The sequence below is a fragment of the Symphodus melops genome (genome assembly GCF_947650265.1).
Source record: "Symphodus melops genome assembly, chromosome: 11".
Classification (NCBI taxonomy): Eukaryota; Metazoa; Chordata; class Actinopteri; order Labriformes; family Labridae; genus Symphodus; species Symphodus melops.
This window is the reverse complement of record NC_136701.1, coordinates 22,057,526-22,079,006: the sequence shown is the minus strand read 5'-3', so window position 1 is coordinate 22,079,006 and position 21,481 is coordinate 22,057,526. Positions and strand designations below refer to the sequence as shown.

The window sequence follows — 21,481 nt, the reverse complement described above, 5'->3', positions numbered from 1 at the left end:
CTATTTTTTAAAGAAAAATAGACTTTGGGTCAGCAAATGTATGCTTATTATATCTCTTTACAATCAACCTGAGCTTGAATTTGCATTGTTTAGAAATTGCAGCCCATGTAAAAAAAAACTGGACTATTACATTATATTTGTCTTTTTTTGATGAAAATTAGCTTCTTCAAAAAAACAAAAAAAAAACAAATGTTGGGTGATATAACACACACAAACCTTCACATTAAAGTCTGCATGCTTTATTAAGATGATAAGATGTTCCTTACACTTGCATTCACAATATTTAGCATTTCTTCAAAACAACATTGGATCAACCAGGAGCACTTAAATAATCACGTACAAGTTTTCAGACCCGGCAGGACAGACTAGAACAAGAAGAGCTGCATAAAGGCCGAAATCAGAACATCAAAATGACATGACATGAATGTAACACTTGTTTGCTGATATGGTATTGTTTTAGTAAATGCAATAATTAAATTGATTGAACAATGTGGAGTGAGAGGGGATTCAGAGTCATGTGTCTCTGTTGGCTTCAGCATGTAGAACACATTATTTTTAAAAGCACAATAACAAAAACCCCTCTTTGCTAATTTATCTCCTGCATGTTCTTTCTGCTGAATAGCCTGAACAGTCGTACTCTTATGATCTGAATACCCAACCCATAGATGGCTGGATTCAGAATTGGTGGAAATATCAGAAAGTACAAAGACAGAAACAGCTTGGTTTGGTAAGGCAGGTGACTGATGTTAAATCGATTTTGTGCTATTTCTAAAAAGCAACCTATTGAGTAGTTAACTATCGCTATTAGGTGGGGAGTGCATGTCCGGAGGGCTTTGAGCTTGGATTTGCTGAAGGACACTGCACATACTCTAAGGATGTGTGCATATGAATAAAATATCATGCAAATCTGTGGAACTGTATACACAACTGCAGATAACAGGCCAACTATGTTGACAACAGACGTATCAGAACAGGCCAGTTTGACTAATATGTAGTTCATGCAGTACAACTTTTCAATTATTCGATCACAAAACCTCAACTGAAGAGTGAAAATAAAAACAGTCAGAAAAGCCAGAAAAGGGTAAATCCAGGTAAAAACAATCAGTTTAACAATTCTTCCCGACATGATGGCGTGATAAAGCAGTGGATAACAAATGGCCACATACCTGTCGTAACTCATCGCTGCGAGAATTGTAAACTCAGTGGTGGCATAAGTGTGTATAGCGTAGATCTGTGTCTGACAAAGGGACAGAGATATGTCATGTGAGCGTAACAACAGGTTGGACAGAACTGCTGGCAGTAAAGCTGTGCTTCCATACAGACCGTTCACTGCCAAGTTACACAGCAGTAAGTACATCGGCTCATGCAGACTTTTTTCACGATAAATCACACTGATCAAGACGACATTTTCAACAATGATGGTTAGGTAAATTATCAGGAATATGCAGAAATACATATGTTTCAAGTCATCCATAACATAGTAAGCAGACAGATGAAAAGACGTCACCTCAGATACATTTGTCATCCCGACAGATATCAGATATGAAAAAACGTTGTTACCCTCAGAATACTGTACTCTACAATGATTAAGTTACCGTCAGATGACATGAATATTAACAGTCCTCCTCCCCTCCCCTCCCCTCCTCCTTAACTTTACTTTTATACCTTTCACATTTAATCCCCTCGGAAATGAAGTCATATAGTTTGACCTGCAAATCAGGAGGTTCCCAAAGAGAGAGGAGTGGAATGGCCTAAGATATTTTTCCTGCTTAAATTTTAAAACATCATCGATCCAAGTATCTTAAAACATCACAAAAAATATATGTTGAAGTGGCATGAATTTCTTATTTTACCAGTTGTCTGGATTACCCAAACCTGGAGGCAGGGGGGAGGACTGGCATTAAACGTGTATCTCAGCAGTGTCACTGCTGATGATCATGTTTTCTTCCTTTCTTTTGTCATATTGAGGTATCAGTATTCATTTAAGGGTGCACTCACACAAGGCAAGCTAAGTTAAAAACCAAGATATGTTAGTTGAGTTCCAGCTTAAGCACACATCTGCTGTGTTATCTAATGTTTGATGACATTGGAACATCAACAATGTTAATCTGTGTAAGATTCATCTTCTATTGTGAGTTTGAAGTGTCGCTCCACACAAACACAACTGAAGACTGTTACCTGCTTAGAAAGAAAAAAAAAACACCAAGCACACACACTGAATGAATTTGTGTGAAACCTCCGGACCGTGATGCTTGATGGCAGGTTTGTTTTTGTTTTTTTTGTTTTTTTTTGTCTTTAACGTAAATATTGACTTATGATACCTACGAGCTCAGGTCATACATGAAGGACTAATATTACTTATGCATAAAAAGAAACGACACAGCCTGTCCTGAAAAGACAGATGCAGTGATGCAATAGGAATATAGCTAACCTTGTTTCTGAAATGTGCTTACGAAATAATTCTGCAGCCTTTTCCATCAAACAATTAAACTTTATACTTCTTCCTTCTCCTTTTTTTTACTTTTTATTTATATGGAAAGTATTTGAGAGCTGTTTGTATGATCTCATTCATTGTTTGTTCATATTACTTTTTTTACATTTACTTTTTTGCTTTCTTCTCTCTCTTTTTTTTTCATTTTTTACATGTTTGAAATAAAATAAAAATGAACTAAACAATGAATGCAGTTTAAGGGGCTAAAAGTGAATGTGTTGGCTTAAAGATTCAGCGAGATTCAGAACAAACTCACAAAACTTAAATAGATGTAATATAAATGACAATAAATAATTCCTTTATTCACGATAAATAAGTCTCATCCTTCTGTCTCTGTCCCCTGAAACTTTAACTTTACAGAAATTAAATCTGTAAGGAGGGTAAGAGAACGCAAAGAAATAAACTCATGACACAGCAGCATCATCTTTACCAACAACGCTACACTTTGAACACCAGTTCTTGACACTTTAAGCCCGAACATGCAGACAGAGAGTTTACACTGAACGTCCTCATATTGGATATTTGAGGCCAAGCTTTGCCGTTACATTAAAACAGACGTATAACTGAGAGTAAAGTTATTAACTGAAATACACAATCAAGCAGTTTATACATCTACCTATCTATATACATAATTATCAGAAAAGGTCAATGCATCCATTACAGTAACATGTTTTTTAATCGTACAAATATTAATGTTTATTTGTTGGCTAATGCATATTTATCTAAAAAGGAGAAGAAAGTGCAACCATTCATTCAAATTAATGCAATTAATATGATCAAATACCTGCATTATATTATATTATATCATATAGATTTAAAATAAACATTACACACTCTTTATACATGTTTGACCCGCTGCCTTATTTCGACCTATTTAAAAGCTGAATAGTGACAGCAAAGTGTCAGGTGGCTCAAAAAGCTTGTAAGAAAACACACAGTTTTATCGTATTGACTTCATTATCATCAGAATATTCTTTTTAATATATATATTTTCTAATATAGCATCTGGAACACTTGTCAATGCTATGGGAAATGCGTTGGTCAGTAGTCAAGCTCTAACCAGAGTCTCTCTTTTCTTTAAAGGCAGGATCTTATGTCTAATAAAAAGTTTCAGTATATGAACTCTCACAAGTTGAGTACCGAGTCCATACAGCACGGGGTTGGCAATTGATGGGATGATGATAAAATACAAAGAGAGGACGATCCGTGCCTCCACAGCGACATGGCTCATGTTGAATCTAGTTTGGATGATTTCAAATAGGGATCCTATGGTGTAGTTTAGCAAAGAAAACAAATGAGGGATGCATGTCTTCAGAGCACTGCCTCGAGATTCTCTCAGCAGTCTCCTACACACCCGTACGATTTGAATGTAAGAGAAAACAATCATCACCACTTGAGGCCCAACAAAAAACAGAATGAGTACGAGTCCCACTATGCTTATGTATGGCACATTTGAACATGAGTTTTTGACCAGTTCGAAGTTAACACAGTATAATTTCGGCACCTCTCTTCTGCAGAAGCTCAGGTTTAAGGTCAGAGCATAATAACATGCAAACAGAATAAGCGGGTAAAGACACGCTAATGCCACAAGCTTGCTTATCTTTGAATTAGACATGATGCTGTGGTAATGTAGTGGGTAGCAGATAGCAACGTAGCGGTCATATCCCATCAAAGCTAATATACAGAACTCAGCACCTGCGTATGTGTGCAGAAAGTAGACCTGAGACAAACACCACTTCATGCTGATCTCATATGTGTCAGACATGAGCACAGCCAGGACTGCAGGTAACAGAGCAGTGCTGCCGTATATTTCATTGATAGATAACAGACATGAGAACACATTCATGGGTTGGTGCAGCTCTTTGTTCCGATGTATGATGGCGATGAGCAGTACATTCAGAGAGATGATGATGAGATACAGGAGGAGGAAAACAGCAAACAGTCCATGTTTGTAGTTTTCCATGATGGCGTATGCAGTCATCGTGAATGTCAGTACACTTGTGTTCATATTTCACTTTAACTCTGTGAAAGAAAAACACGCAGGTGAAGCACTTTATGATTGGTTATGATACATTATTGTTTAAAACAGCATTTAGTCTAAGCTCAAAAGGCTAATCAATCAATCAACCCTTTTCTCATTCTAAAAAGTTCTTCGAGGACCAAACCTCATTATTAATGATATCAAGTCAACAAGGAAGCAATTAATTAGGCAGAAGCCTGGTGCCTACAGTCATTACAGCCCTCAATAAAAATCCACCTCAGTCCCAATCCCCGGTCCCCCCATAACCATATGCACTGTATGTCCTGTTTTGCCCACATGTATGTCCCTGTGTTCACCCTCTGTCGGCGCGCTGCCCTTAAAACTGTATACTGGTGAAAAAGAATTTCCCCTCAGCGACAATAAAATAAAAAAAGTCTAAAAAAATTGTTTTTTTAAAGTCTAAAAAGACAGACAACAAAGCGAGAATCAGAGTTTGGAGGGTTTAACATCAAATATCTAAAAAAGGTAAAAGTGCATTGACTTTAAGTAAATGGTTATCTGGTACCAGAGGTCACATCTCAACTATAACTATATACAACTGTAAACACATTTAACTACAGAGAAAGCTAAAGCAACAAACACATTTAGGACCTATTACCTCTCTGTCCTCCTCTCGAGGTAGCAGTGTGCCACTTGGCCATGGGTGGGCTTCTAATAATGTCCATCCAAGGTGTGATGATATCATGTGATGTAAGTCTGTATCTTGTTACCATGGCACCCAAAATATGTTGTCACTCCAACACCTTCACAGAAGCAGAAACGTTTGGTTGAGGAAAAAAAACAAAAACAACTCAACAATAGATTCGTACACCTTAGCAATGTGTAAAAGTAACACGTAAAATTACAACGTGTCGCTTGAAAAAGCTGCAGTGAAGAGTGTGTGTTTGTTTAGAAGTCCTTTAAAGTTGGACCTGAAGATGGGTCACGAAGCTGTTGTCAGTGGGTTGCGAATGTGTGACTGGAAAAACAACTGTATCCAAAAGTCAGTGAAGTCTGTTTTGCTCCATCTCTGTGTTCTGTCAGATGTTTTGTACCACCTGAAGTCTGAACTGCAATATTGTTGAATAGATACATCTGAGTACCACAGCACAGGGCACTGGTGGGAGCAGGGACTTATGGAAGAACTGGCCTGGGTAGCGGCACAACAAGGTGCAGGGGAAGGACAGCAGGTCACTGGTGCAGCAAGAGGTGCAGGCATCAGTAGAGGAGGAGTGGGCCAGCAGGAAGGCTGGAATGCATCTATTACACAATTGATCTTTTTAGACTTAGACTGAACTTTATTCATCCTTTTGGGATGACTCCCTCAAGGAAATTTAGGTTCCAGCAGCATATACAAATTGCATATTCTGTATAGCAGTTACATTATGATACATTATACAGTTATTACATGAATGATATAAGTACAGAACAATAAAAAAAATGAGAGGAATTCAATCCAATGACGACAACAAATCCAAACAAACGTTGAAAAGTGAAAAAAATGATAAAAAGTGGGAGGTGGAAGTGCTGCTGGATTTGTCTTTTCTGATTCTTGTTTTGACTGAACTTTAAATGGAAAGTGAACTTGTTTGACGTTTTTCAGGTCTACGGATGTTCTTAAACACTTTTTACGCATTTCCTTCATCCATTCAAGCCACACTCACTCACTGACGACAGAGGCTGCTAAAGTGAAGTCACCATCAGAATCAACAACACAACACAACAATTAACACATTTACAAATCAGCCGCTAATGTTTGAATAAACATGATATCACATTTCATTTCAAGAAATTTATTACGTCAATGTCTCTTTCTTACTTTTATGTTTTGCTTGTTTCATCTTAGAGATGAAATAAGACAAATAAGACGATACACCTTGTCGGGTGAGTGTGGCTAATATTAAGAGCCGATAGATATTTTTAATCGAAGACAAACATGTGGAAAGAGGGTTTTTTGTTTTTCATGTGCTAATCAGACAGATGTTTAGTTGTATATTATGGATTATGTTTCAGCGATGATGTAAAGCATAACAGTATAAACATGCTCAGAGGTCATTAGTCCACTTGTGTTTCCATTTCTCCAGGAAGCAATTAGACCCCAGCGTCTCTCGCCAGCGGAGACCTCTTTAGCCAGCATCTTGAGAATAGAAAGAGGTAAACAGGAACGGCCTCCCTTCGGAGAACGCTGATGAAACCCTCATGAAACAGTGTCTGGAAGGTCATGACCTCTGTGTTCATGCAAACAACGGCAGTAATGTGTTCAGGCAGGTATTGCTCTGTAAAGCTCTGAATTGTTTTATAGATGTTGACCATGTGATACCATCAGAATCAGCTTTATTATCTCAGGAAAAAAAACCCTCAATAATAACTCAGAAAATGTGTGCACTTGTTTTATTTTTGGCCTTAACCTCTGTGTAAGTGTCGCTCTACTCTACTCTACTAACTACGAGTATTACTACGAAACTAAAACAGCACCCTGAAACCCCCTCAAGCAGCATTCAGACACGAGACTTTTCCTCTAACTCTCTTGAATTTATTTTTCCTTCTTTGTAGATTTCCTTCTTCGACAAACTCACATTCTGTCCAACATTTGGCCACCACTCAGGGAGCCAATGACAACCATGTGACAGTCACAGTAATCCAGTAAAAAAGATCAAACCGTATTTCCAATCAGTTATTATTAGTTGTTTTTTCAAGAAATGTAGTCTCTTCCTACGAAAGAATTATACGCTGCATCTGCAGTTTGAATGCTGTTTACAAATGTCCCCTTTCTCTCCACACACTAGCTCTCCTCAGAAATACCTGAATGAGGACACATCTTTTTCTGATGCTGAAAATGGAGAAGGCTGTTTCTTTGTGTGCAAATGTCTGCAAGCAATGAGGTTAAGGATGTGCATGTGTTTTAAATCATCTGCAAACAAGTAGCTTTAGAATGAGACCCTTTCACACATGCACTGCACTCTAAAAATGCAAAGACATTCTTGGGTTGAACTGTCGGTGTGAAAACAAACAAACAACTTTTTCATCCCCAATTTATGCAAACTTTTTCCTTGTAGGTTTCTTGGCCAAATGTCCATTGTTTGACAAATCTCCCTTCCATTTACACGTGAGCTCTCCTTTATAGGAGAATCCGAAATGATGCCTAAAATATTTCTTTTAAAAAAGCTGTCCTTGCAAATGTCCAAAAGCAAATAGGTTAAGCATGGGCATGTGTTTTAAATCAGCTACTAAGCAAGCAGCTTTTTTGGCATGTTTGTCTCATGACACATCTTGGTCACGAGTTGGGCTCAACGACGAAGGTTTCCTAAATGTGATTAAGAAAGGCATGTTCTCTTTAGGATACTTATGGCTCTCTAATATAAAAACTACTGACTAGTATGCTGTTACATATTATCTTTACTCCTCCCCTTGGAGGAAAAAACAAACAAACTCAAGCCGAAATCGGCATTTTGGAACAACAGTGACAGACGCAAAAATGGCTTGTTGTCGTGCGGTTGTTTTGGTGCTCTTGGTTGTCCTCCTGTTTAATGGTGAGTCTTAACATACTATCTCTGCACGTCTTTGCTGCTAGCATCTGCTTTGTTCACCCTCATCTATCTATCTATCTATCTATCTATCTATCTATCTATCTATCTATCTATCTATCTATCTATCTATCTATCTATCTATCTATCTATCTATCTATCTATCTATCTATCTATCTATCTATCTATCTATCTATCTATCTATCTATCTATCTATCTATCTATCTATCTATCTATCTATCTATCTATCTATCTATCTTTTATTGAACAGTTGTGGAGAATGAGGCTGCATCCTTTCCTTGGTCCTGCCCAAGTCTAAGCGGAGTGTGCAGAAAAGTTTGCCTCCCGACAGAACTCTTCTTTGGACCTCTGGGCTGTGGAAAAGGCTTCTTGTAAGTTTTGATGCTCAGACAAAGCATCTGAGGACATTTTACCTATTTATTTCTGACTGAAATGTAATGCATTGTTTGTTATTTATTTCCAGGTGCTGTGTATCCCATTTTCTATGAGCTGAGAACGATGGGATAGGGAAGCATGTCTGGGACGTTATTATAGTCCTTAAGTACATCCTTAAGTCCCGTTAGAAGACTGACGGGGCCTGACTGGAGATGAGTCCAGAATAAGTTGTGTTGTTGGAGAGTCTTCTTTGGCTTTTTTCTCTCCAATGTAACATGATGGACTTTGAATGATGTATTAACTCTCTGTAGTTTTGTTGCTGAATTTAATGCAGATGGCTGAAATAGAGTAATAAATAACATGTAACTTCCTGGATCTCATGTCTGTCCTTTTCTTCATGCAGTTAAATTTCCAATTTGTTTTTACAACCTGTGTTCAGTGGAAGTAGAAGGGGAAGCCCCGACAAATTAAAAGCTCATGACAAAGATAAACTACAATCACTGCATTGTACAAGGTCCTGTGTTAGGTCTGTGAGACTCACAATAATCATTGTAAAAACTGGAATTCTCTTTCAATTTACAGTTTAACATGTTCTCTACCAGGGTAACATTAATAAACTTATCTGGATTTAATTCCGGTTTTTCTCAGAGCTGCACACATTATGTAAACTCTGTAAACATACTTCTCAGAACTATCTGAATATCATTATATTAAGGGTCGGATGATGCATTCGTTTCTACAGTGCTAACATAGGCTTATTTGAAAAGCTACAAACAGCCTCCTCAAAGCTATGAGAGGGTTGAATATAGACCCTGGAGATGACTTCAACCCAGTTTAAACACTGAGATTTTCAAGAAAATGGTTTTAGAGTCTCAAATTCAAGTTACCACACTTCATTCTAACCACATTTGCACATGAGCCATTTCGAGAGAGACAACCTCCAATGTGAGCAAGAGTGCCAAAATACACCTGCAGCTGACGGCGAGAGAAGGACAGAAGCCCTAAAGCAGGAGTAAAATGGCTGAGCGAGTTTTGCGAGTTGATACTGCATTTGTGATTAATGTTCATTATGTAATTTACTGAATAAAACATGAACAGACACAAATTAAGAACTATTATATACAGGAAACGTCATTCTGAAGGGTAAAGTTTTAAAACTGTTCATTCGTTTAGCATGATGTGCATCATATCTTACAAGCACACTAACAACATTGATGATATCAAATGTATTGTGAATATTTCATTCCTTTCCTCTCTTATATGTTTAGTACCATGATTGTGTGATGATGTTACTCAAATCTGTCAGTTTGATCTTTTACTGGACTGGCTGTCTCTTCTTACCTGTGAGTCAGTGTCTACACAGGCAGCTTTGGGAACTAGTCTTCACAAATAGGCCTAAGGAGGAGGACTGAACATTTTCTTTTCATTTCTCCTACAGGTTTGTCTCAGTCAAAGTATTTTTTTAAAAACAACAACAACAACAACAACAACAACCAGGATCCCATTCAGTTCTTTATACTTGTTTCTCAACACCTCCAAACCCATTTCCCTTCACTGCTACATGAAAACATGTTTTGGTGAACACTTCTGCCCCCTCGTGGTTACATGCTTAAACTCCCTTTTTGTCGTCTTGGCCTTCTTTTCGCTTCACTGTGAGGCACAACATTGAATCTACAGCCAAATGCTGAGGCTGTAAGAAGACAAATCTGATGGTGCTGTATGATCTGAAGAGCATATTTGTCTTTTGATAAAATGGCAAACAATGCAAGAAACTGCATTAACTTGGAGAGAGGATGTAACTCTGACTCTTTATCACGCTCCTCACAAAAATATAACTGCATCAGGTGTCATCACAGGTTCTTGCAGTTATGGTTAGGTGTTCACATTGTCATTAGTGGATTAATTTTACAGCTAATCTGATTCAAAATAAGAGACATCTGTGTGGTTGCACATTCCTGTCAGCCTCCTCAATCTAGACAAACTCATTACCCTACATATTTTAAATTTGTCTCGCAAAGGTGCTTTGTAGCTGTATTGTAACTCCTCCACGACTCTCTTGTGATAGTAGTTATTTTCTCCTTGTGTGGTTTCAGTCAAGGAAATAGACAAGAACAAATAACCTGAGGGAGAATGATTTCATAATCTGTTGACTTGCGTGTCACTGCTGATGAATAGGACCATTCTTTAACTGATAGCATAAGCGATACGACGTTCCACCAGTGACAGTACAGTGACTGTACAGACATCCCATCACTTCAGGGCAGTGCTGTGGCCTGTTGACTGAAGTACTGCAGTAATCTGTATTTTCACACAGCATGTTAGGCTTTAAAGTGAAAGCAGATTCCTCTCTGTAGGCTTCTCTCTCACAACAGACGTGAGAGCTGTGACTGATTTACAACTCAATTGCTAGAGTAAATTATAGTCGGCCTATGAGACCTGGCTGCTAGTCTATAGGCAGATGCCAGACGGCCTTTAATCTTTTGAACGCAGTAAAACCCTATAAGTAAAACCAGTCTGTCTGGTATGTTTCACAGGTAGTGTTTCTTGTAAAGGAAAACAGCCTGAACTGTGGTAAACCCATCTCTTCTTCAGACACACCCATTGTTATTTTCTGTTTTATAAATATCATTTGATAAAGACAGTTTTTTAATCAAATCTTTATCAAAGATGTATTTTTTCTTCAAATCGGGTTTTATTTACAACTTCAAGTTAATCGTCAATGGGCCTTGGAAGGCCATTTCCGTGTAATCAACAGTGCACGCTGTTCGTTGCTGTTTCTCCATCCGGCCGCTGGTGGCGCTGTGGCTCACCGCGCCGGTGAGTCATTCTGCCGTCACAAGCATAGACCACGAAGAGGAAGCAGGGAGGAAGAAGCAATAACAAACAAACACATCTAGCAGCAAGCTAACGCAACTTGAAGAAGAAGCTGAAACATCGGTGAAGTATCTCACTCAGGGCGGACACACCTGTTACTGTGTTCACACAACAACTAAACCGTGTGGGATACGATGTACAAAGTCGACAAAGGAGACAAATAATAATACATCAACTGGTATGTAACATCTGCTAACACTAGCTAAACGTAAGCTAATGTTAATCCTTCCTGTCTGTTTTTTTTCTTTTCTGAGGAATGAAAGGATTGTCGGGCAATTATCAGACTATGTGGCTGTGGAGAAAAGCTATCTTTATCGTCCCTACTTGCTGGCATGTAAGAAAAACGAGAAGTGGCATGATCGAAATAACTCCAAATAAAAACCTTCACGGAGCCGAGATTAGCCAGACACTGAGCTAAAGGCACACCTGATACTTTCAGCGTTATCACAGCAGCTTTTTCGTGTGTTTTTATCAGTAAAGATGCTTTATTACTGAGTCAAAATAATAATTGAGTTCATGTCCATTCGTAGTTGTAAACTTCAATCAAAGGTTAATGCAACAAAGTGGGTCAGACTCCTCTAACGTAACTCATTAATCTTTCTTGGAGTACATTTATTTTTCTCAGGACGAGATGAGGACAGCCAGATACATGCTGAACAGGTTAACCATTGTAACAGGAGCAAAACAGATTAAGTCTCTCCCCCCGCCAACAAAATCCTGTAGGCAGCCAGCCACCACAACAAAAGGTGTATTTCAACATGTTTTTGGTTTGTTCAAACGAGGCGGCTGAACAGCATGTGGGTTCATTAACTCGAACTATAATACAATGAAGTAAAACAAAAAATGTAGCGAAAGTCAAAACACAACATACAATGGAGAGAAAGTGAAAAAAAAAACAATGGAGAGAAAGTGAAAAAAAAAAACAATGGAGAGAAAGTGATCTACATTCAGCCCTCAGTGCTTGGTGAGCATGCTCGTAGTTGTTGTTTTTCCTGCAAGCGGAAATAACTTGTTTTACACGTTTGTTTGTTTTTTAGTGGATTTTTTTAGTTGAGTCCTGATTTTCTGGAGGTGAACAAAGTTACTTTAACCATCTCAAAAACAACATGCTCTCCAATGTGTGGCTCATTAGGTTCTCAGAATTCATGTTGTTTGTTCACCATGCTTGCTGTATTTATAAGAATGTAAAGATGAACAAAGAAAAGTGTTCGTGAACAATCATTCACATGTAAATCTGTCCCATCCCCTTGTTCAGACTGAAATGTTAGTGTCTTTGGAAAGTGTTTCTCAAGAATATATTTTCAAGATAAGATAAGATAATCCTTTATTCATCTTGCGAGCGGAGACATTTACAAATGGTTTCATCAAAATGAAGTCCAATATTTACGAGGCCTACTTTTTGCCAAAACGATATTCTGATCAATCCTTCAGCGAAATTAATCTTTAACATGATCTATTTAATTATTTATTAATCTATATCAGCCACTGCCTTCTCTTCCTGGTGTCCACACTGAAGCTTAGTTTTAATCTGTTCAATCTATGTGCTATATCTTTAACAAGGTGTGTTCTTTGCAGTGCGTTTAGAGACTGCTTTAGGTCAGTACACTTCACTTGTGTGTGAATAATATGTCTCCTCATTGATAAGAACGAGCCTTCAGAGGACTCTTGTATTCTCCCCAGGCTCCCAGAATCACCCTAACCCTACTTCTCCATGACTATAGAGCACATGTTAATGCATGAGGAAGAGCCCGCATTTACTTGTTTGCATATTCATTTACATATATGCAGAGTTTTTCCACCTGAATAGCCTTTATCCAACTGTAATCAAACTACAAATGAGCTTTAGACTGATACCTGAAACATTTCCCCTCTGACATGGAGCTGCTTTATCTCTTCCACAGTCTAGTGAAAGCGCCTGAGGATGGTTCGGGGTGGTGTGTGGTACGATGGAGCTCAGTGGAGTGTCCTCATGCTGGTTTTCTGCACCGCGTTTGTTCCTTCACCCACTCATGCCTATATCTACGCTGTAAGTCATCGCAGACATTTAACACATCAACCTTCTATGTTTTAAATAGAAGAAAGATTCCTGTCGTTTCTGATCACATGGTGAATAATTACTTTATATCTATGTTGTCTTTTACAGCATTATAGCAACATGACGTCCATGTTGTTCGAGGACCTGCCTGCCTTGTTTGGAGCTCGGCTACCTAAAGACGGACTGATGGTGAGAGCGGAGTGTAAGACAAAGTCTGCACACAGAAACACGTCAGTAACAGGCCTCGTCACTAACCACTTTTCTCTTTGTGTTTAAGGGGGTTTTGGTGGTTTCCAATCCACTTAATGGCTGTTCGATAATCGACCCACCTCCTCCACTGCCGCCGTCTCATGACGCCAACACGACCAAGTTCATGGTTCTCATCAGACGCTTTGATTGCAATTTTGATATAAAGGTCAGTGACGTTTGTTTGACTTCACAGACATGGAGGTTTCTTTGAGGTGAGGTGGTTTAACGTGAGGAACTTTTGCTGTCTCAGGTTTTGCACGCTCAGCAAGCGGGATACAGTGCGGCAATAATTCACAACATGTATTCAGACACTCTGCTCAACATGAACTACAGCAACGGTATTTCACCTTTTACACGTTCACTATTTCAAACTCTAAACAGTCACACGATGGGAGTAAACAAGCTCTCACTTCACTTTGCTTCATTTTTCAGACACCATTGCGGAAGAGATCGAGATTCCCTCCGTGTTTACCAGCTTCTATGCTTCCCAAATTCTCAGGAATTTCATCATTCCGGAGCTGGGGTAATAAAAACGTTTTAATCATACACTTATAGGAACAGAACAACGATTATCATGAAACCTTTTAAAAGTCAAAAATCAGTGTCATTTCATAAATCGTGTTTTCTTTGCTTTCAGGGCTTACGTGATCCTCAAGCCAGAGTTTGCTTTTCCTCTCTCGTACTACCTGATTCCCTTCACTGGAGTCATCGGCATGATCATTCTTGTGATGTGTGTCGTTTTGGTAAGTAAGCTCATGAAATATGATGTTTCCAACATGTACTAAGCGTCGGTCAACTCTCAACTGGACGGTCGGAGGTTCGATCCCCAGCTCCTGCAGCCACATATTAATGTGTCCTTGGGCAAGACAATGTAGCCCATAAAGCTTGTTGCTGTTTGTCATCTGTGTATGAATGTTTCTGAATGAGATGAGTTAAGACTGATGGACTCTTTACACAGTGCGACTATGTTTAGGTGTGACCACATTTCTGTCGGATGTGAAGAGAATTTCACAAAGCACAGAATCAAAATGATTTGTTCACCCTGTTTTAGTAAAATTAGTTTTCAGATTTGAGATGAAAATGATCCATACTATGATGGATTGCTTTGACGAGCCTTTGATATGGCTCACAGTTATGTAGTCACAAATGGCGGCAGATCAAAGTATATTTAACCTGACCTTTGTTTGACCTTTTTGTTGTTTTTGCCGCTGCGGCGTTCAGATGATCCGGTGTGTACAGTACAGAAAACGGCTGAGGAAGAATCGCCTGTCCAAAGAACAACTGAAGCGCATCCCGACCCACAGGTTCCGCAAAGGTATCAAGATGTCCTCGTCACCGTCACTGACACGCTGAACGCCTTTGAGAAGGTTCCTTTTTACCTCAGAGTGTAACCGTGTCATTCTGCTCGTGTGTTTCAGGAGATGATTACGACGTGTGTGCTATCTGTCTGGATGACTACGAGGAGGGAGACAAGCTGCGAGTGTTACCTTGTTCACACGGTAAATCTTTGACACGTTCCTGTGGTGTTATGATGACGTTTATAAAGTGTGTCACGACTGAACAGAAACTACCAGCTCACCTGTCTTTTACAATTTTAATTACAAATCGTCACCTTGTTCAAATAATCTCCGAAGTCATTTTTTCAAGTTTTTCAGGAAAACCAAAAAACTGAGATGTTGAATATATGATATTTTAAAATTATTTTACTCAACAAGGGAATGAAAACAGATCACTATTGACATATTAATAACAATGTTTGTCAATTATGTAACATGAGAAAAAGAGATGACTTTTTTAACATGCGTCTGTGACTTAGGCTGTTTTATTTTCCCTGAGTCACTTTGTCTTTTGACTGAGGTAAAAATAAAACAGCCTAAGTCACACTCTTGACATCGGCCATGATATTAAAGGTGTATATCACATGATCTGTTTAACTGAGGTTAGAGGTAATTTTCCCAGAGGTGGCCAGCATCATAAGGAGATGAGTTAGGCAAAAAAAAAAAAAAATCTAAAAAAATGACATAGGCAATTATTTAAACAAGGTGACGAAATGCAGAATAGATTAAACTAAATATTAGAACATTTTTCCAGACAAATGTTATTTTCTCGTCTTGTCATTTAGTATTTAATAGAAGTATTTGAGTCACATCATGACGTCCTGAGTTACTCAATAACCCCAGAGTGCTTTTTATCTTGGGATTGAGAGGTACCTAAACACCCCTGAACCTGAATATACAAAATGTCTCTGGATATAGAGATGAATTACGCTGGGACATGAGTGACTGTCTCATGGGCTGGGTGGTTCTTTGTGTTGATGCTAGCTTATGTTGGCTCTAGCTTACTTCCTCGTGTTCCTGTCTGGCCCTGCTGCTTGTAAACTTCTAATTCGATCCTCACTTCTTCTTTCTGTCTTCAAGCCTACCACTGCAAGTGCGTGGACCCGTGGCTCACACAGACCAAGAAGACGTGTCCCGTGTGCAAACAACGAGTCACTCGGAACAAAACGGAGCAGTCCGAGTCGGACTCTGAGGAGGAGAGCGGAGGAGGACGCAGAGAGGAAGAAGGGACAGAGGGCGACGGAGACTCGGAGCGCACCCCTCTGCTTCGGCCCTCCAACCCGGGCTCCCCCTCCGGGAGCCTGGGAGCCTATTCAGCCACCACCGTCACCACCGCCCAGTGCCTCGCCTCGCCTGTGCGCTGCGACTCCCCCCTCCTGGATTACGAAGGCTACCACTCCCCGCTGGAGGACACGGACTCAGAAAGCGATGGTGCCGGGGGAGACGGGCACCACACCGACGATGACACCGCGCAGCTGATTGGTAGGGATAATGTGGAGGTCTGATGGACGGAACAAGTTTAACCTAACATACAAAAAGAGGGCTGGTTATGTCTCGCTTATCACACCACACTAAACTTCTGTGGTTTGCTAGACACTGAACGCAACAGAAGCTTTTACCTAGTAACCAGAGGAGGTCTTCTCGTTAGCGACAAAGCACATGCAACACTTTGCTTCGATAAATTAACTAAAAATGAAATCTCAAGCAACTCCCCTCAACTTTTTACACACAGCCGATCGTCTCTGTGAGGAGAATTAGTTTTAAAGCGGCGTGTTTTTCAGTTCTAACTGGACCCAAACTACGTGACCTAACCACTTGTGCTGCACATAAAGAATGGGCCCCTTAACCTCTCTGGTGATCTAACATGCTGTATGAATTAGAGAGTTACTGTAGTTCATAAACTGAATGATTGAAAGCGCACCTTTTAGGCTCTCCATGTGAGCTGCGGGTTAGATCAGAGCAGTTTTAACGACTCGCTTTTGTCTTAATCAGATATTTTCTTTTACATTTTAATTTTTTTTTTTTTTTTTTTAAATCCGATGCTCTTTTTTCACAGCGCTCCTGAACACGGTGTGAAAAAGGAGGAACATGTTTGTCTTTAATGTTTTCAGTCCTCTTAACTTACCTTTTTTTTGTTTGTTTTTTTTAAAGCTATTTTATTAAAGTTTCTTAAAATCTCTCTCATCGGGAGTTCCAGTACTACGATAGCACACTGCAAAGATGTTAAACGTTTCTGCTGCTTTACATCCGTGTCGGTATTCTGTGTGGTCAGTTTAAGGACAAATTTAATCTTCGCTTCATCTGGTTTGTCACGTTGAACAAACTCAGGTTTTTATTGCAGTAGAGTAAAGGTGGGTGGGTGTTGTAAATGAATGACCTAGAGAGTCATGGGTTTGCTTTTATAGATTGTTTTGAACTTCTTTTGGTTTTTATTTTCTCTCTGAGTCAGTCAAAATTTAGATTCATGATAATGAATTTGGGACCCAAGATGTGTTTTTTTTTTTTTTTTTTTTTTTTTTTTACAAAGTACAAAAGAGCATTATTGCCTTACATTGGCCTTGGTGTGTTTGCGTATGTTCAATTAAATGTCTGGAAACTGAAGGGACAGGATTCACACTCCTTGGCTTTCCTAATGTCTCGCTGTATTAAATGCCGCTTCCTTCTTGTTTCCCTGTCTGACATTTTGACTCCACATCTTTTGTATAATGACAGAAAAAGAAGGCGAGCTCGTTTGTTTCCACACGTTAAGAGCTTCTAAAGACACGTCAGAGACCTGGATATCAGAACAAGCTCATTGGCTGTCAAACCACATCGGGCCTGTTTCTGTCCTTTTATCAAGTGACCTGTTCAGGGTCCAAAGAGAGCAGAACAAACTTCTTCAAGCTGTTTCACTTTTTCTATAATGTGTTGACTTTGATCTCAGATCCAAAATTCACAACTGTCTTTTTTTTCTTCAATGTAAAAAGTGTACTCAATGTGGAACTTTTCCTAAAGTTACTGTCATGTATGATTCAAATAATGAGTGCTGCAGATGTTTCAGATAGTCTCACTTTATACCCTAACTCATATTTATGACGAGAGCCCGACCGATAATGTCGGCTGATATGAGCTTATCCAGTGACTCTATCAGCTAATTGTGTCGCTGACATGTGGCGACATTACGAGATTCATTGATGTTCAAATGTCATTTGAACATGAGTAATTCTGGCGATCACCAACAGAGGGCGCTATATGATAGATAGATAGATAGATAGATAGATACTTTATTGATCCCGAGGGAAATTCAAGGCATCCAGTAGCAGTATACAGACAGGCAGGACACAAGACATTAGTTACAATACACACCCGCTGTCCCCCCTCCCCTCTGTATACAAATCCCCCAAACAGATTTAGCAGCCCCTATGTGACTAAGAATAAACATAATTATATGTTAAACCTGTGCAGTTAGCATTAGCATGTGGGCTACTACAAGCAGTGTGTGAAGTGTTTGAGAATCCATGTGAGGGATCAACACAATAATCGAGTATGTCTAAATCTCCTTAGCTCTACAGATCAAACGTAGATCAAAGAAAGATATCAGTCGACATAAAGCGGTCGGGCCCTCGATCAAAGCCATCCCCGAAAGCTCCTCGTCTACAGAGAGCAGCAGAGCACACATTTATGAGCATGTTGGTGTTAAAGATGAGAATCAGGACATTCCTTCTTTATATCTCACTGACTGTTGATCAAAACAATTCACACTATGATGTTCGGGACTCGTTGGCAATAGTCAATATTGTAAGTTTTTGTTTTCACAGAAAGCTTCGATGTCTTTTGTTCTGTGTCCTTTTTGTTTGGCTCACTTTAAGAGACTCCCCTCCCCCTGTATGATTTACTGCTCCTCTTCTTTTAGAATGTGCCTATAGTTTATTACTTTGAAATGAAACATGTACAGTGTCAACTCTGATTTTCATGTATAAAGCACGTCTGAGAATCCTTAGGATGTATAAACACAGTCTGTGGACAGTCGCATTTAATGTGTGATTTGTGGAAGATTAAATTGATCTGGAAAAGGAACTCTGAAGCCGCCTTTTTTGTCATTGTGAAATTGGGAGAATTGTACACAATTTACTGCCATATATGATATCTGTTTTTTGGGAGGGGAGGGGAGGGGAGGGGAGGGGGGGCTGAACTTGTATTTTCACTACAGAATTGGAGAGCAATGTGGGGCGGCAGTATCTGGGTCGGGAACCGGAGGCTCACCGATTCATGTGCCGATGCGGACCAAATGATGGAAGTTGTCTGGTCTCTGGAGAGGTGCCGGGGCACTGCCAGAGTCCTGCCGAGGGGCCCCTAAGCAAGGCACTGAAGGCCCAACAGCTCTGGTGCACTCCCTGTGTAGCAGCCTCACTCTGTCATCTCTCCACGCAGATCCACAGGTGTGTGATTCGGCCCTTCGTGTGTGAGACGGAGTTTAAAACCAGAATTTCCCTCAGGGATGAATAAAATTCAAAACAGCATCGTTTGACAAACAGCATCATCTTCTGCTTTAGTAAAAACCATAACTAGGTATATCAGCACGCGTCACCTCAAAAATGTGTTGGGCATTAATCCCAAGTCTTTAATCCTATTTGAGATTCTTAACTAATTAGTCTGCAGAGAAACCCTGCTGAATGTTGCATTCAGGCACCACTGCTCTCCCTGATGGAGACCCCATTAGAGCTGGTATAATTATCCTGTTTCATAAGCTCTTATTAAAATAGACTATACTGTACATAGGGTGCTTTGGGTGCTCTGTATCTCTCCAGTGAGGTCATCGAATACATTTTAATGTCAGAAGTATAACTTCCATATTTCTGAAGAAAAGTGTTCTTATTTGTCAATCAGCTTTTCAACCCACATCATTTAAAGCTCCACCTGTGATTAAAGCAGTCCATCGAGTGGACCTCAGTTAGTCCTGGCAGATTGAAACCGATAACCGAGGGGTGGCACTAGCTCAGGCTGTGTGGACTTAGGTTGGGGACTGGAGGGTCACTGGTTCCATACCCGGTGCAGATCAAATATGGAAATTTGTCTGGTGGCGGGAGAGGTGCCAGACCACCTCCTGAGCACTGCCGGGGTGCCCTTGAGCAAGGCACCGGATTGCCTGGGGGCAGCTCCGTCACTCTGACATCTCTCCGTCAGTGCATTCAGCCTGTGTGTGTGTGTGTGTTGCACATTCACCAGGGTGTCAACCCCCTAATCTCCCCTCGGGGATCAATCAAGTAAAAATCCAATTAAAATATTTGTCTGGTTTTATAACAGGCTTTGTGTAAACAGGCGTTTAGGACACTTTCTCTATTGAAGACAAAGAAAATCAATATGTCACTGATGGTCTAGTTTACTTTAGTAGGTCATGTGGAGGTGTCAGTATTACATTCAGTCAGGTTCATGCTCAGTTAATAACTCCTCACTGTAGCTTTAAATACATTAAAAAAGCAGCATGTAATATTAATACTTTGAGTATTCACTGCTGTGCATACAGCGTACACGGCTTGTTAGACGTGGTTTGTGTGGGACGTATGATTCATTAAGACTTCCTGTGTTTGTCTAATTCACTCCTCTTAATCCCTTCAGTTCTTTTCAGTCATTATTTAACGTGCATGAAATATCCTCACCTGCTGCTTCAGAGAAAAGACAATTCATATTTGAGCCTTTTCAAAACTCTGGACCGAGCGCTGCCTCGGTGAGAGCTGATGAAAGCCTGTGAGGTAACGAGTCTATGTTTCTTTGACTTTGTTCAATGCAAACTGAGGAAAAACAAAGATAATATGCAAAATGCTCCACGTGCAGGAAGTGCAAAAGATGTGGACGACATCACATAAATGATTCCCTTAAAGCAAACAAGCCTCCAGGTCATTCTTTGTAAAGAAGGGTTAGGGGCGTTTGGAAACACCGGACAGATTTGAACTTTTGTCTTGTTTTCTGGAGACATGTCTGGATCTCTGCAGAAATTCTCCTCTGTGCTGCGGTCGTCTTTCTTACTGTTCTTTACCGTCTCTTTACTGGTCAGGATGCATTCATGTGCAACTCCTCAAGACTACAAGAAGGTAAAGTACCAGTTTCTTTTTTTTACCTTTATCACTGAAAATCCAATGATTAACTTCATCTACTGTTGATGTATTATTATGATTTTTGAAAATCCAGTTTTTGGGAGAAAAGAAGTAGTCATTAGTTTTCAAAGAGAGACAGCTTCAACAGCTTGAAAAACAAAAAAAGTGTGATTATTCAACAGGAGTTCCACAAATGAAATAAAACCATGTCAAAACAAAAAATACAATTTAAGATGAAGGGAAATAAAATTGTAAAAGAATAACAATACCAAAAGATGAAAGATGAAACAAATTAAACCAAAAACAGATGAAGGAAATAAAAAAAGCAAAAGAGATAACAGTACAAATATACCGTCTTAGTTTGGAATAAAAATCTGCATTGATTGAAGGATTCAAACACGCTCAAACAATAAATCCCCCGAGAGCACATCTATAAAAATGTGTTTATTAGGACAAAGAGCGCCCCACCCTGACCTCCTCAGGG

At 39.6% G+C, this 21,481-nt stretch overlaps 3 protein-coding genes across 4 annotated transcripts; 1 reads left to right on the top strand and 2 right to left on the bottom strand.

Annotated features, from left to right (window-relative positions):
• Positions 1–586: 586 nt before the first annotated feature.
• Positions 587–1,507, bottom strand: LOC306831222 (olfactory receptor 52L1-like; the record flags this gene model as incomplete). Its single annotated transcript, XM_079355180.1, has 1 exon — positions 587–1,507. Exon 1 carries the CDS (start codon positions 1,472–1,474, stop codon positions 587–589), a length of 888 nt encoding a protein of 295 aa, XP_079211306.1. The 5' UTR covers positions 1,475–1,507.
• Positions 1,508–3,539: 2,032 nt separating this feature from the next.
• LOC306831221 (olfactory receptor 52N1-like) lies at positions 3,540–4,499 on the bottom strand (the record flags this gene model as incomplete). Its single annotated transcript, XM_079355179.1, has 1 exon — positions 3,540–4,499. One exon carries the CDS (start codon positions 4,497–4,499, stop codon positions 3,540–3,542), a length of 960 nt encoding a protein of 319 aa, XP_079211305.1.
• Positions 4,500–11,252: 6,753 nt separating this feature from the next.
• rnf167 (ring finger protein 167) lies at positions 11,253–18,982 on the top strand. 2 transcript variants are annotated; one of them, XM_079355354.1, is made up of 10 exons: positions 11,253–11,483; positions 13,207–13,331; positions 13,449–13,529; positions 13,618–13,755; positions 13,840–13,927; positions 14,022–14,112; positions 14,227–14,332; positions 14,811–14,904; positions 15,008–15,088; positions 16,007–18,982. In XM_079355354.1, exons 2-10 carry the CDS (start codon positions 13,227–13,229, stop codon positions 16,429–16,431), a joined length of 1,209 nt encoding a protein of 402 aa, XP_079211480.1. In that variant the 5' UTR covers positions 11,253–11,483; positions 13,207–13,226; the 3' UTR covers positions 16,432–18,982. The 2 variants fall into 2 exon arrangements, with proteins under 2 accessions (XP_079211480.1, XP_079211481.1); XM_079355355.1 differs by lacking the exon at positions 11,253–11,483 and adding an exon at positions 11,503–11,639.
• Positions 18,983–21,481: the final 2,499 nt, after the last annotated feature.